The 16,731-nt window shown below is 38.9% G+C and overlaps 1 protein-coding gene across 2 annotated transcripts in view; it reads right to left on the reverse strand.

The window, feature by feature from the left end:
* Positions 1–16,731, reverse strand: part of AGGF1 (angiogenic factor with G-patch and FHA domains 1) — a 49,628-nt gene that overhangs the window by 9,235 nt on the left and 23,662 nt on the right. For both annotated transcript variants that reach the window (XM_082837227.1, XM_082837228.1), the window contains exons 8-11: positions 15,891–15,942; positions 2,870–2,971; positions 1,486–1,651; positions 281–363 (exon numbers count right to left, since the gene is read on the reverse strand). In XM_082837227.1, coding sequence (XP_082693353.1) covers positions 281–363; positions 1,486–1,651; positions 2,870–2,971; positions 15,891–15,942 — 403 coding nt within the window. The remainder of the gene's footprint in view (positions 1–280; positions 364–1,485; positions 1,652–2,869; positions 2,972–15,890; positions 15,943–16,731) is intronic.

Genomic DNA, 16,731 nt, shown 5'->3' on the forward strand with positions numbered 1-16,731 from the left:
TAGTCCTCCAACTGTGTTTTTCGAGGGTACCATTTTAATGCAAGTTTTTTAAAAACCAGAAATGGCTATTCCAATATAGGGTATTATCATCACTTTCCTACTCCAACCTCAACAGTTGTTGAGGTAAACAGTAAAAAACTAACAGGAACTACATAAATCTCAGAATCATTCTAAATAGCTCTCTTTTTATATATAAAAATGGACTATGCTTATGTACAGGCAGTTTTATACCAAACCAGATGCACAGTTTAACACATGTAACAATATTTAACTCCCTTACCTGCAAACCATATTTTACTCGTATTTTCTTTAATTCTTTTCTCCTTTCCAGCTCTTTTTCCTCCTTACTTAGAGTTGGACCAACTAAAAGGAAAAATTGAGTTTGGTTTAAAGAAAAAAAAAAACACTAAATATGATATAATACTGTTTATTTAATAATGAAAAACTAATAGTACTAGTATCCCATCTGCAGATTAATAAAAAGTTCAAATAAATTAATATAAAAGGATCTTAGGTTGTGATGATGTCCCTTCAGCATTTTGGTAATTAAATCTACTTGGAAAGTAAACCAAAACTCAAAAGATTATAGGAATGTTTTAGATACTGAAAGAAACACTGAACATCTTAATTTTTCAATATGGTTACTGTAATAGAAATCCAAATGCAGAAATATTGTGAGTTTTCCAAAGGAACATAAGCTTGTGCAGAAGAAAAATAACAGAACCCAAGATTCACATTACTATGTAATGTGCCATACTCATTTTCATAATGTAGTATGAGAAAACAAAAAATACATAATGAACGTGTATAGTTGGTAGTTAAAGGAAACAAACGATGTGAAAAAAATTACTTACTAGTTAAAAGGACCTTTCAATTTTTAAAGCCTTAGATGAGTGGGTTTTAAACAAGATAGTAACATTTTACAATATTATTTATTATAGAAGGTAATGGTATATACACAGATAATATATCAAACAAACTATAAGTAGGAAAGCAAATATATCAACATATAAATCTTAATACCTTGGCCTATTATTTTCTATGTTACTATTTTACATCAAAGTTTAACTGTGGATGACTTTTTATATCAGTAAACAGATGTTAAAGGGAAACCAATCTCTATTTATGTCACAATTACTCCTTTGAAGTACATTTAGCTACCACTGCAGCACTGCTTCAAAAGCCTATAGACTGGATTAGCAAAAACAGAGCTAATGATTATCATTCCTGGTCATAAAGTAACCTAATGCTGTAATAGTACAAATTACTACACAGAAAAACCAACTACAATCATAATCTACTAGTCTAGGTCTCAAATTTCAAATACATGTCATTTCTTAGGCTCATTTGATAATATTCACTTAAATACAAATGTATCTCAATAGAGTATTATATCAATTAGATATGAAGCTGGTACTGATACTTTTTTAGAACACGCAGTGAATTAAAAAGCTACCATGCCCATAAACAGTATGTTTCACATACCAAAAGGTTCATCTTTCTTATCAAGACGAAGGTGAGCTCTAACCTGCCCTGGTTCACAGCCATCACAGGTATCACTGCCAGGGTGAATGTGAAAGGACAACACAGTCTCTCCAATTTTCACTTCATCTCCATGCTCAAGTATGTAAGGGTCACATTTAGTTTTGGGCTAAAGGAGAAAAAAATTACAAAGCCAAACCCAAGAGAGTTACATATGGTTATTTTATTTATTTTATGTCTACTGTAATGTCTGATTATAAAAATAAAAATTGAGATTGTTCTCAATGAGATAGACATATGCACACACATTTCCACAAAACTTGAAGGTGATGCGTAATATTCTACTAGTTGAGAAGATGACAGCAGAACCGAGCAACTTCTAATTTTTTTTTAATATTTATTTTATTTATTATTATTTATTTTTGGCTGCATTGGGTCTTTGTTGCCAGGCATGGGCTTTCTCTAGTTGCAGCAAGCAGGGGCTACTCTTCGTTGTGGTGCACGGGCTTCTCACTGCAGTGGCTTCTCTTATTGCAGAGCACAAACTCCAAGCACATGGGCTTCACTAGTTGTGGCACATGGGCTCAGTAGTTGTGGCTCGCAGGTTTAGTTGCTCCGTGGCATGTGGGATCTTCGAGGACCAGGGCTCAAAGCCATGTGCCGTGCATTGGCAGGCAGATTCTTAACCACTGCGCCACCGGGGAAGCCCTCTAATTTTTATATTATCAAAATCCACTGATCTCCCCATCTCCATGCCCAATCCTATCACAGAAATACCCAACTCAAACTTCAAACAGTCTACTACCAAAATGAAAAATCACAATCAAAAAGATGAAGTGTTAAGGAGATAGGTGCATCATATTTCCCTTTTTCCGTCCTCTCTTGATAATTCAGTTTTATCTCATTTTTGATTCTTATAGACTAAGACCTCCCTCCCTCCCTTCCATATATTATTATGTGCTAAAGCACTTTGTTACACGTTGGGATAGAAGAGTTAACTAAATAGACATAGCCCTTGCCTTCAAGGAGTTTACAGTTTAACAACATTTCCTTTAACAGTTTAAACACACACACACACACACACACACACAGGATGGCCCCTAAAGTTGCTATAAGAACATTTACTCTGAATAGCTTTAAAATGCATTTATTTCCAAAAATAAGGCACAGGTACATAATTAGAAGTCAAAACTCAACAGTTAAGTATCCACTTACTGTATACATTTTTTAGCCCTTTCTAAGAATTCCCTTCCATGTTAACACATTTGGGTGAATACCAATCTGAACTAAATGATATGTATAATAACTATGGCCCTGAGGGATAAAAAGTTTCATTTCAGTTTTTTAAAATAATGTGCAAGTATTTAATTAATAAGTATATACTCACTTGAAGAATCTGTTTTCCATTTACAATTGTACCATTTTGACTGCCTTGATCCACAAGGACATAACTTTGTAAGTCGTGATCAAAATAAATTTCTGCATGAAACTTAAAAAAAAAGAAACCAGGTAATTATAAAGTATTATACCTTTTTTTAAACCATAGATAATTTCTCTATGATAAGATGCAATGAACTTTAGTCTCTTAATAATTTAGCTTTTATTATTTTTAATACATTTTTTTCAGAATACAAAAGTATAATAATGCTTCTGGTAGAAATGAGAAGGCTACAGGAGAAAAACTCACCTATAATTCCACCTATAATTACCATTAATAATTTAGTATGTGTCCTACCTTTTCTACTTTTATAATATAGTTGAGATTATACTATATATATAATTTGAAATAATTTTTTCACCTAATATGTCTGTTCATGTTATTAAAAATTCTTAATACAAAAGGTGATTTGAAACATTCAAGGCTGACTTCTCAGTTTTTTCCAAATTTTCAATACTCAGAACTAATCACTCCCTTCTGTTCCACAGCACTTTGTTTATATAACAATTAAATTATACAAAGTTTCCGTATATGTGAATGTCACTGTACTGCTTACAATTTTCGCTTACATTTATTTTTATTTAATTAATTTGATTTACTTATTTATTCATTTATTTGTTTATTTATTTGGCTGTGTCAGGTCTTAGCTGCAGCATGCAGGATCTTCCTTGAGGCACGCGGATCTTTCATTGTGGCGTGTGGGCTTGGGCTTCTCTCTAGTTGTGGTGTGTGGGTTTTCTCTCTAGTTGTGGTGCACGGGCTCCAGAGCACTGTGGGCTCCGTAGTTTGCAGCACACACGCTCTCTCGTTGAGGCGCTCGGGCTTAGTTGCCCCACAGCATGTGGGATCTTAGTTCCCCGACCAGGGATCGAACCCACATCCCCTGCATTGGGAGGTGGATTCTCTACCACTGGACCACCAAGGAAGTCCCTATTGCTTACATTTAGTTTACAATTTTCTTACCACTTAGTACATAATACAGTACCTCACATATATTGTGCATGTACTCAATACATGCCTATTTAACTGGATATAGAGCTGCAGAAATATTTAACTTTAAATTTCATAAACAATACATTGCTGGTGGGAATGTAAAATGGTGCAGCTGCTTTGTGGGGGGTCTGACAGTTCCTCAAAATGTTAAACAGGGAGTTGCCATACGATTCAACAATTCTACTCTGAGGTAGGCATCAAGAGGAATGAAAACATACCTCCAAACAAAAACCTGTACGTGAAATGTTCACAGCAGCATTATTCTTAATAACCAAAAAGTGGAAACAATTCAAATGTCCATCAGCTGATGAACAGATAAAAAACACTGTATCTGAACATTGAAGTAGTATTTGGCAATAAAAAGAAATGAAGTACTGATATATGCTACAACATGGATGAATCTTGAAGACATGCTAAATAAGCAAAAGAGCTAGTTACAGGGGTGGGGTCAAGATAGCGTACTAGCAGGACAGGGAATTCGCGTCTCCGCACAACTAGGGCACCTAGCAGGCACCGGTGGGGGACAACGGACACCTAAGGGGATGGCAGGAACCCCCAGCAACTGGGTAGGATGTGGGATGTGGGGGGAGTGAAGGGGGGGGAGAAGTGGAGGTGGGACGGAACTGGCACCCCTAAGGGGCAGGTGGGGGAGGGGAAGGAATCCCACGTCCAAAGGGGGAAATTGGGGAACCACTGGGAGGGCAGAGGATCAAAAGGGAGCGTGGCCAGGTTTCCCCTGCCCACTTGGGCCCCCAGGAACCTGTTCAGATCCCAGGCCTGATCCTCTACCTACCGAGGCCCCCTCCAGCCACACAGGTCCTGAGGAAGTGGGAGAGAGGGAAGGGGGAGCAAAAGTAAAGGCCGGACCTAAGGGACAGCACCCCTGAGGGGTGGCTAGGGAGAGGAGGAGTTCCTACACCCAGTGGGACCCACCCACGGTTAGGGGTCCACAGGCGGGGGGAGACCCTGGGGGAGACAGTGGGGGAGAGGCACAAAAGAATGGAAGGGAATGGGGCCAGTGCTTTCCCTGTCCACTTAGGCACCGGGGAGCTTGTTGGGCTCCCAGGCTTAATCCTCTGCCCTCAGAGCCTCCCTCCTGCCTCGCAGAAACCAAGCCCCGTCCCCACCCCCACCCCCCGACCCAGGGCCCCAGCTCTGCACTCAGAGACACCCTCCAACACTTGGCCTAAACCCCACCCCCACACCCTCACTCAGGGCCCTACCTCCAAACTCCAGAACTCCACACTCCAGAGGCCCTTCTTTCGACATGCTACCTCTCCCCTTCCACGCAGGTCCTAAGCAGAGGCCCCGCCCAATGCCTGAACATCACCACCTACACTCCACCCCATGCTCAAATGTCACCCCCCACCTGCCTAGGTCCCGCCCCACCCTAACTCGCACCCCTACCTGTTTCACCCCAGCTTACACTCTGCCCCCATAGCCAAGGTGCATTTTTTTCTTTTTTCCTCTTTTGGATTGGGGTTCTGTTTTACCTTGTTGATTCATTGTTGTTCTATTATATTTTTATTTTTCCTGATAAACCTCTTATTTTTCTAATTTTATTTTATTCTTTATACTTTGTTATTGTTCTCTCATTTTGGCTTGTTCCCTGCCCTCCCCCCACTTTTTTTCTTTTTTCTGTTGTGTTATTTTACCTTGTTGCAGTTGTTTCAATTATAGTTTTGTTTTTCCTAATATAATTTTTATCTTTCTAATTCAATTTTGTTTTTTATTCTTTGATACTGTACTGCTCCTTTTCTTTTTTCTTTCTTTCTTTTTTTTACCATGCCACAAAGCTTGCAGGATCTTGATTCCTAGGCTGCAGATCAGGTCTGAGCTCCTGTGGTAGGAGCTCCGAGTCCAAACCGCTGCACTAACAGAGAAGCTCAGACCCCAGGAACTATCAATCGGACTGAGGCCTCCCAGAGGTCCTCATCTCAGCACCAAGACCCAGCTTTATCCAACTGCCTGCAAACTCCAGTACTGGACATCTCAGGGCAAACAACCAGTAAGACAGGAATACAGCACCACCCATCCAAAAAAAAGAAAGAAACGACAAAAAAATATGTTACAGACGAAGAAGCAGGTAAAAACCTACAAGACCAAATAAATGAAGATGAAATAGCTAACCTACCTGAAAAAGAATTCAGAGTAATGACAGTAAAGATGATCCAAAATCTCAAAAACAGAATGGAGAAAAGACAAGAAACACTTAACAAGGATCCAGAAAAACTAAAGAGCAAACAAACAATGATGAACACAATTACTGAAATTATAAATACACTAGAAGGAATCAATAACAAAATAACAGATATGTAAGCTGGAAGATAAAATGGTGGAAAAAACTGCCAGGGAGCAGAAAAAAGAAAAAAAAGAATTGAGGACAGTCTCAGAGACATCTGGTACAACATTAAACGCACCAACATCCAAATTACAGGGGTCCCAGAAGAAGAAGAGAAAAAGAAAGGGTCTGAAAAAATATTGGAAGAGATTATAGTTGAAAACTTCCCTAACATGGGAAAGGAAATAGTCAATCAAGTCCAGAAAGCACAGAGAGCCCCATACAGGATAAACCCAAAGAGAAACACATAGAGACGCATATTAATCAAACTATTAAAAAATAAATACAAAGAAAAAGTATTAAAAGCAGCAAGGGAAGAGCAACAAATAACATACAAGAGAATCACCATAAGGTTAACAGGTGATCTTTCAGCAGAAACTCTGCAAGCCTGAAGGGAGTGGCAGGACATATTTAAAGTGATGAAAAGAAAAAATCTACAAATAAGATTACTCTACCCAGCAAGGACCTCATTCAGATTTGATGCAGAAATTAAAATGTTTACAGACAAGGAAAAGATAACAGCATTCAGCACCACCAAACCAGCTTTACAACAAATGCTAAAGGAACTTCTCTAGGAAGGAAACACAAGAGAAGGAAAAGACCTACAAAAACAAACTGAAAACAATTAAGAAAATGGTAATAGGAACATACATATCAATAATTACCTTAAATGTAAATGGATTAAATGCTTCAACCAAAAGACATAGACTGGCTGAATGGATACAAAAACAAGACTCGGACATATGCAGTCTACAAGAGACCCACTTCAGACCTAGGGACACATACAGACTGAAAGCGAGGGGATGGAAGAAGATATTCCATGCAAATGGAAATCAAAAGAAAGGTGGAGTAGCAATTCTCATATCAGACAAAATAGACTCTAAAATAAAGACTATTACAAGACACAAAAGAGGACACTACATAATGATCAAAATACCAATCCAAGAATATATAACAACTGTAAATATTTATGCCCCAACACAAAAGCACCTCAATACATAAAGCAAATGCTAACAGCCATAAAAGGGGAAATTGAGAGTAACACAATAATAGGGGATTTTAACACCCCACCTTCACCAATGGACAGATAATCCAAAATGAAAATAAATAATGAAACACAAGCTTTAAATGACACATTAGACAAGATGGACTTAATTGATATTTATAGGACATTCCATCCAAAAACAACAGAATACACTTTCTTCTCAAGGGCTCATGGAACATTCTCCAGGACAGACCACATCTTGGGTCACAAATGAACCCTTGGTAAATTTAAGAAAATTGAAATCGTATCAAGTATCTGTTCCGACCACAACACTATGAGACTAGATATCAATAACAGGAAAAATACTGTAAAAAATACAGACATATGGAGGCGAAACAATACGCTACTAAATAACCAAGAGATCACTGAAGAAATCAAAGAGGAAATAGAAAAATACCTAGAAACAAATGACAATGAAAACACAAGGATCCAAAACCTATAGGATGCAGCAAAAGCAGTTCTAAGAGGAAAGTTTATAGCAATACAATCCTACTTCAAGAAACAAGAAACATCTCAAATAAACAACCTAACCTTACACCTAAAGCAATTAAAGAAAGAAGAACAAAATACCCCCAAAGTTAGCAGAAGGAAAGAAATCATAAAGATCAGATCAGAAATAAATGAAAAAGAAATGAAGGAAATGATAGCAGAGATCAAAAAAACTAAAAGTTGGTTCTTTGAGAAGATAAGCAAAATTGATAAACCATTAGCCACACTCATCAAGAAAAAAAGGGAGAAGACTCAAATCAACAGAATTAGAAATGAAAAAGGAGAAGTAACAACTGACACTGCAGAAATACAAAGGCTCACGAGAGATTACTACAAACAACTATATGCCAATTAAGTGGACAACAAGGAAGAAATGGCCAAATTCTTAGAAAAGCACAACCTCCCGAGACTGAACCAGGAAGAAACATAAAATATAAACAGATCAATCACGAGCACTGATATTGAAACTGTGATCAACAAACAAAAGCCCAGGACTAGATGGCTTCTCAGGCGAATTCTATCAAACATTTAGAGAACAGCTAACACCTATCCTTCTCAAACTCTTCCAAAATATAGCAGAGGGAGGGACAATCCCAAACTCATTTGACAAGGCCACCATCACCCTGATACCAAAACCAAAGATGTCACAAAAAAAGAAAACTACAGGCCAATATCACTGAAGAACATAGATGCAAAAATTACTCAACAAAATACTAGCAAACAGAATCCAACAGCATATTAAAAGGATCATAGACCATGATCAAGTGGAGTTTATTCCAGGAATGCAAGGATTCCTCAGTTTAGGCAAATCAATCAGTTTGATACACCATATTAACAAACTGAATGATAAAAACCATATGACAGATTGGGGGAAGATGGTGGAAGAGTAAGACGCGGAGATCACCTTCCTCCCCACAGATACACCAGAAATACATCTACACGGGGAACAACTCCTACAGAACACCTACTGAACACTGGCAGAAGACCTCAGACCTCCCAAAAGGCAAGAAACTCCCCACGTACCTGGGTAGGGCAAAAGAAAAAAGAGAAAACAGAGACAAAGAATAGGGATGGGACCTGCACCAGTGGGAGGGAGCTGTGAAGGAGGAAAGGTTTCACACACTAGGAAGCCCCTTCGTGGGCGGAGACTGTGGGTGGCGGAGGGGGAAGCTTCGGAGCCGCGGAGGAGAGCACAGCAACAGGGGTGTGGAAAGCAAAGCGGAGAGATTCCCGCACAGAGAATCAGGGCCGACTGGCACTCACCAGCCCAAGAGGCTTGTCTGCACACCCGCCGGGGCGGGCAGGGCTGGGAGCTGAGGCTCGGGCTTCGGTCGGAGCACCAGGAGAGGGCTGGGGTTGGCGGTGTGAACACAGCCTGGAGGGGGTTAGTGCGCCACAGCTAGCCAGGAGGGAGTCCAGGGAAAAGTATGGACCTGCCGAAGAGGCAAGAAACTTTTCCTTCCCTCTGTTTCCTGGTGTGCGAGGAGAGGGAATTAAGAGCGCTGCTTAAAGGAGCTCCAGAGACGGGCGCCAGACGTGGCTACAAGCGCGGACCACAGAGACAGGCATGAGACGCTAAGGCTGCTGCTGCTGCCACCAAGAAGCCCGTGTGCAAGCACAGGTCACTATCCACACCCCCCTTCCAGGGAGCCTGTGCAGCCCACCACTGCCAGGTTCCCGGGATCCAGGGACAACTCCCCTGGGAAGAACGCACGGAGCGCCTCAGGTTGCTGCAACGTCACGCTGGCCTCTGCCGCCGCAGGCTCGCCCCGCACTCCATGCCCCTCCCTCCCCCCCCGGCATGAGTGAGCCAGAGCCCCGTGATCAGCGGCTCCTTTAACCCCTGTCCTGTCTGAGCGAAGAACAGACGCCCTCCAGCGACCTACACGCAGAGGCGGGGCCAAATCCAAAGCTGAGCCCCTAGGAGCTGTGAGAACAAAGAAGAGAAAGGGAAATCTCTCCCAGCAGCCTCAGAAGCAGCGGATTAAAGCTCCACAATCAATTTGATGTACCCTGCATCTGTGGAATACAGGAATAGACAAAGAATCATCCCAAATTAAGGAGATGGACTTTGAGAGCAAGATTTAGGATTTTTTCCCCTTTTCCTCTTTTTGTGAGTGTATATGTGTATGCTTCTGTGTGAGATTTTGTCTGTATAGCTTTGCTTCCACCATTTGTCCTAGGGTTCTATCCGTCTGTTTTTGTTTTCTTTTATTTTTCGCTTAATAATTATTTTTTATTTTAATAACTTTATTATATTTTATCTTACTTTACTTTATCTTCTTTCTTTCTGTTTTTCCTCCCTCCCTCCCTCCCTCCTTTCGTTCTTTCTTTCTTTCTTTGTTTTTGTTTCTTTCTTTCTTTCTTTCTCTCTTTGTTTCTTTCTTTCTTTCTTCTACTAATTCTTTCTTTCTACTTTTTCTCCCTTTTATTCTGAGCCGTGTGGATGAAAGGCTCTTGGTGCTGCAGCCAGGCGTCAGTGCTGTGCCTGAGGTGAGAGAGCCAACCTCAGGACACTGGTCAACAAGAGACATCCCAGCTCCACATAATATCAAATGGTAAAAATCTCCCAGGTATCTCAATCTCAACACCAGCACCCAGCTTCACTCAAAAACCAGCAAGCTACAGTGTTGGACATCCTATGCCAAACAACTAGCAAGACAGGAACACAACCCCACCTATTAGCAGAGAGGCTGCCTAAAATCATAATAAGGCCACAGACACCCCAAAACACACCAACATACGTGGACCTGCCCACCAGAGAGACAAGATCCAGCCTCATCCACCAGAACACAGGCACTAGTCCCCTCCACTAGGAGCCTACACAACCAACTGAACCAACCTTAGCCACTGGGGACAGACACCAAAAACAATGGGAACTACGAACCTACAGCCTGCAAAAAGGAGACCCCAAACACAGTAACATAAGCAAAATGAGAAGACAGAGAAACTCACAGCAGATGAAGGAGCAAGGCAAAAACCCACCAGGCCTAACAAATGAAGAGGAAATAGGCAGTCTACCTGAAAAAGAATTCAGAATAATGATAGTAAAGTTGATCCAAAATCTTGGAAATACACAAACTGCAAAAAACATTTAACAAGGACCTAGAAGAACTAAAGATGAAACAAGCAACGATGAACAATTCAATAAAAGAAATTAAAAATACTCTAGATGGGATCAATAGCAGAATAACTGAGGCAGAATAACGGATAAGTGACCTGGAAGATAAAATAGTGGAAATAACTACTGCAGAGCAGAATAAAGAAAAAAGAATGAAAAGAACTGAGGACAGTCTCAGAGACCTCTGGGACAACATTAAATGCACCCACATTCGAATTATAGGGGTTCCTGAAGAAGAAGAGAAAAAGAAAGGGACTGAGAAAATATTTGAAGAGACGATAGTTGAAAACTTCCCTAATATAGGAAAGGAAATAGTTAATCAAGTCCAGGAAGCACAGAGAGTCCCATACAGGATAAATCCAAGGAGAAACACACCAAGACACATATTAAGCAAACTGTAAAAAATTAAATACAAAGAAAACATATTAAAAGCAGCAAGGGAAAAACAACAAATAACACACAAGGGAATCCCAATAAGGTTAACAGCTGATCTTTCAGCAGAAACTCTGCAAGCCAGAAGGCAGTGGCAGGACATATTTAAAGTGATGAAGGAGAAAAACCTGCAACCAAGATTACTCTACCCAGCAAGGATCTCACTCAGATTTGATGGAGAAATTAAAACCTTTACAGACAAGCAAAAGCTGAGAAAGTTCAGCACCAGCAAACCAGCTTTCAACAACTGCTAAAGGAACTTCTCTAGGCAAGAAACACAAGAGAAGGAAAAGACCTACAATAACGAACCCAAAACAATTAAGAAAATGGGAATAGGAACATACATATCGATAATTACCTTAAATGTAAATGGACTACATGCTCCCACCAAAAGACACAGATTGGCTGAATGGATACAAAAACAAGACCCATATATATGATGTCTACAAGAGACCCACTTCAGACCTAGAGACATACAGACTGAAAGTAAGCGGATGGAAAAAGATATTCCATGCAAATGGAAACTAAAAGAAAGCTGGAGTAGCAATTCTCATATCAGACAAAATAGACTTTAAAATAAAGACTATTAGAAGAGACAAAGAAGGACACTACATAATGATCAAGGGATCGATCCAAGAAGAAGATATAACAACTGTAAATAATTATGCACCCAACATAGAAGCACCTCAATACATAAGGCATATACTAACAGCCATAAAAAGGGAAATCGACAGTAACACATTCATAGTAGGGGACTTTAACACCCCACTTTCACCAATGGACAGATCATCCAAAATGAAAATAAATAAGGAAACACAAGCTTTAAATGATACATTAAACAAGATGGACTTAATCGATATTTATAGGACACTCCATCCAAAAACAACAGAATACACATTTTTCTCAAGTGCTCATGGAACACTCCCCAGGATAGATCATATCTTGGGTCACAAATCAAGCGTTGGTAAATTTAAGACATTTGAAATTGTATCAAGTATCTTTTCCGACCACAATGCCATGAGACTCGGTATCAATTACAGGAAAAGATCTGTAAAAAATAAAAACACATGGAGGCTAAACAATACAATACTTAATGAAGTGATCACTGAAAAAATCAAAGAGGAAATAAAAAAATACCTAGAAACAAATGACAATGGAGACATGATGACCGAAAATCTATGGGATGCAGCAAAAGCAGTTCTAAGAGGTAAGTTTACAGCAATACAATCCTGCCTTAAGAAACAGGAAACATCTCGAATAAACAACCTAATCTTACACCTAGAGCAATTAGAGAAAGAAGAACAAATAGCCCCAAAGTTAGCAGAAGGAAAGAAATCATGAAAATCAGATCAGAAATAAATCAAAAATAAATGAAGGAATCGATAGCAAAGATCAATAAAATTAAAAGCTGGTTCTTTGAGAAGATAAACAAAATAGATAAACCATTAGCCAGACTCATCAAGAAAAAAGGAGAAGACTCAAATCAATAGAATTAGAAATGAAAAAGGAGAAGTAACAACTGACACTGCAGAAATACAAAAGATCATGAGAGATTACTACAAGCAACTCTATGCCAATAAAATGGACAACCTGGAAGAAATGGACAAATTCTTAGAAATGCACAACCTGCCAAGACTGAATCAGGCAGAAATAGAAAATATAAACAGACCAATCACAAGCACTGAAATTGAAACTGTGACTAAAAATCTTCCAACAAACAAAAGCCCAGGACTAGATGGGTTCACAGGCGAATTCTATCAAACATTTAGAGAAGAGCTAACACCTATCCTTCTCAAAGTCTTCCAAAATATAGCAGAGGGAGGAACACTCCCAAACTCATTCTACGAGGCCATCTTCACCCTGATACCAAAACCAGACAACGATGTCACAAAGAAAGAAAACTACAGGCCAATATCACTGATGAACATAGATGCAAAAATCCTCAAACTAGCAGAAGAATCTAACAGCACATTAAACGGATCATACACCATGATCAAGTGGGGTTTATTCCAGGAATGCAAGGATTCTTCAATATACGCAAATCAATGAACGTGATAAACCATATTAACAAACTGAAGGAGAAAAACCATATGATCATCTCAATAGATGCAGAAAAAGCTTTCGACAAAATTCAACACCCATTTATGATAAAAACCCTGCAGAAAGCAGGCATAGAGGGAACTTTCCTCAGCATAATAAAGGCTGTATATAACAAACCCACAACCAACATCATCCTCTATGGTGAAAAACTGAAAGCATTTCCACAAATATCAGAAACAAGACAAGGTTGCCCACTCTCACCACTCTTATTCAACATAGTTTTGGAAGTTTTAGCCACAGCAATCAGAGAAGAAAAGGAAATAAAAGGAATCCAAATCAGAAAAGAAGAAGTAAAGCTGTCACTGTTTGCAGATGACATGATACTATACATAGAGAATCCTAAAGATGCTACCAGAAAACTACCAGAGCTAATCAATGAATTTGGTAAAGTAGCAGGATACAAAATTAATGCACAGAAATCTCTGGCATTACTATGTACTAATGATGAAAAATCTGAAAGTGAAATCAAGAAAACACTCCCATTTACCATTGCAACAAAAAGAATAAAATATCTAGAAATAAACCTACCTAAGGAGACAAAAGACCTGTATGAAGAAAATTATAAGACACTGATAAAAGAAACTAAAGATGATACAAACAGATGGAGAGATATACCGTGTTCATGGATTGGAAGAATCAACATTGTGAAAATGACTCTACTACCCAAAGCAATCTACAGATTCAATGCAATCCCTATCAAACTACCACTGGCATTTTTCACAGAACTAGAACAAAAAATTTCACAATTTGTATGGAAACACAAAAGACCCCGAATACCCAAAGCAGTCTTGAGAACGGAAAACGGAACTGGAGGAATCAGGCTCCCTGACTTCAGACTATACTACAAAGCTACAGTAGTCAAGTCAGTATGGTACTGGCACAAAAACAGAAATATAGATCAATAGAACAGGATAGAAAGCCCAGAGATATACCCACGCACATATGGACACCTTATCTTTGATAAAGGTGGCAGGAATGTACAGTGGAGAAAGGACAGCCTCTTCAATAAGTGGTGCTGGGAAAACTGGACAGCTACATGTAAAAGTATGAGATTAGATCACTCCCTAACACCATACACAGAAATAAGCTCAAAATGGATTAAAGACCTAAATATAAGGCCAGAAACTATCAAACTCTTAGAGGAAAACATAGGCAGAACACTCTATGACATAAATCACAGCAAGATCCTTTCTGACCCACCTCCTAGAGAAATGGAAATAAAAACAAAAATAAACAAATGGGACATAATGAAACTTCAAAGCTTTTGCACAGCAAAGGAAACCATAAAAAAGACCAAAAGACAACCCTCAGAATGGGAGAAAATATTTGCAAATGAAGCAACTGACAAAGGATTAATCTCCAAAACTTACAAGCAGCTCATACAGCTCAATAACAAAAAAACAAACAACCCAAGTCACAAATGGGCAGAAGACCTAAACAGACATTTCTCCAAAGAAGATATACAGATTGCCAACAAACACATGAAAGAATGCTCAACATTATTAATCATTAGAGAAATGCAAATCAAAACTACAATGAGATATCATCTCACACCAGTCAGAATGGCCATCATCAAAAAATCTAGAAACAATAAATGCTGGAGAGGGTGTGGAGAAAAGGGAACACTCTGCACTGCTGGTGGGAATGTGAATTGGTTCAGCCACTATGGAGAACAGTATGGAGGTTCCTTAAAAAACTACAAATAGAACTACCATATGACCCAGCAATCCCACTCCCAGGCATATACCCTAAGAAAACCATAACTCAAAAAGAATCATGTACCAAAATGTTCATTGCAGCTCTATTTACAATAGGCCAGAGATGGAAACAACCTAAATGTCCATCATCAGATGAATGGATAAAGAAGATGTGGCACATATATACAATGGAATATTACTCAGCCATAAAAAGAAACAAAATTGAGCTATTTGTAATGAGGTGGATAGACCTAGAATCTGTCATACAGAGTGAATTACATCAGAAAGAGAAAGACAAATACCATATGCTAACACATATATATGGAATTTAAGAAAAAAAAATGTCATGAAGAACCTAGCAGTAAGACAGGAATAAAGACACAGACCTACTAGAGAATGGACTTGAGGATATGGGGAAGGGGAAGGGTAAGCTGTGACAAAGCGAGAGAGGCATGGACATATATACACTAACAAACGTAAGTTAGATAGCTAGTGGGAAGCAGCCGCATGGCACAGGGATATCGACTCAGTGCTTTGTGACCGCCTGTAGGGGTGGGATAGGGAGGGTGGGAGGGAGGGAGACGCAAGAGGGAAGAGATATGGGAACATATGTATAACTGATTCACTTTGTTATAAAGCAGAAACTAACACACCATTGTAAAGCAATTATACCCCAATAAAGATGTTAAAAAAAAAGGATGATTTACAAAATCCCATCTAGGGGGTTGTAACCGAAAAATCAAAGAGCTTACCTTACTGACACCAACTTCAGGGATTCGGAGAGTATGCTCCATATCTTTTTCTCTGCAGAGTTAAGTAAAATGCCTTTAATTATTTTTGAAGCATACATAAATGTAGCACTTAAAGAATTTTTTTAAAGATAAGTTTTTTTGTTTTAAAAGATAATGTTAAAATGCAAGTCTATCACACTAAATCTGGTTTCTATAATGCTACTCTAATTTCCTTTTTGAAAGAAGGTTCCAGAATTACTTTTACTCTTTGGTACATCTGTCACAGGCTAGTAAACATCCAGTGAGACAAAATGTCCTTTGTACTCATGTCAATCACTTTTTCCAGACCTGTTGACTGTTTCCACTTCTATTACTAAATGTAAAAAAAGTATAATATTTCTAAGAATTTAAAATTAAGATATCGTATGGAACCTGTTCCATACATTACCTTTCTAGTTGGGAAGAAAGGAAATTATCCTACTCATGATTAAAACCTACCTCTCTACCAAGCTGGCTGAATTATAAAGGGGTAAAGGAAAACAATCAGAGGAGGTCAACAGTGGGTTTAAGTAATTTAAACCTAAAAAAAGCAATACAAAAGGTAAGAAAATGACAAAACCTCTGTGGAAGGTATCATATCACCAAGATTTTATCTCTTTACATAGGCAGTCCCCTTGAGGGATAATGAGGTTATATCTCCAATTGTCTTCCAAAAGCAGGTGACAAAAGGTAGGTGTCAGAATATTTTTTGAGTGGAAAAGGGAGGCACATGGATGTCACTTTTTTCCTATTCAACCAGTACCATGCATATTTAATGATTAACTGCTCAGGAAAAGTACAGTCCACTGGAATAAGACAAATA

This window comes from Leucopleurus acutus (genome assembly GCF_964270905.1).
Source record: "Leucopleurus acutus genome assembly, chromosome: 3".
Taxonomy (NCBI): Eukaryota; Metazoa; Chordata; class Mammalia; order Artiodactyla; family Delphinidae; genus Leucopleurus; species Leucopleurus acutus.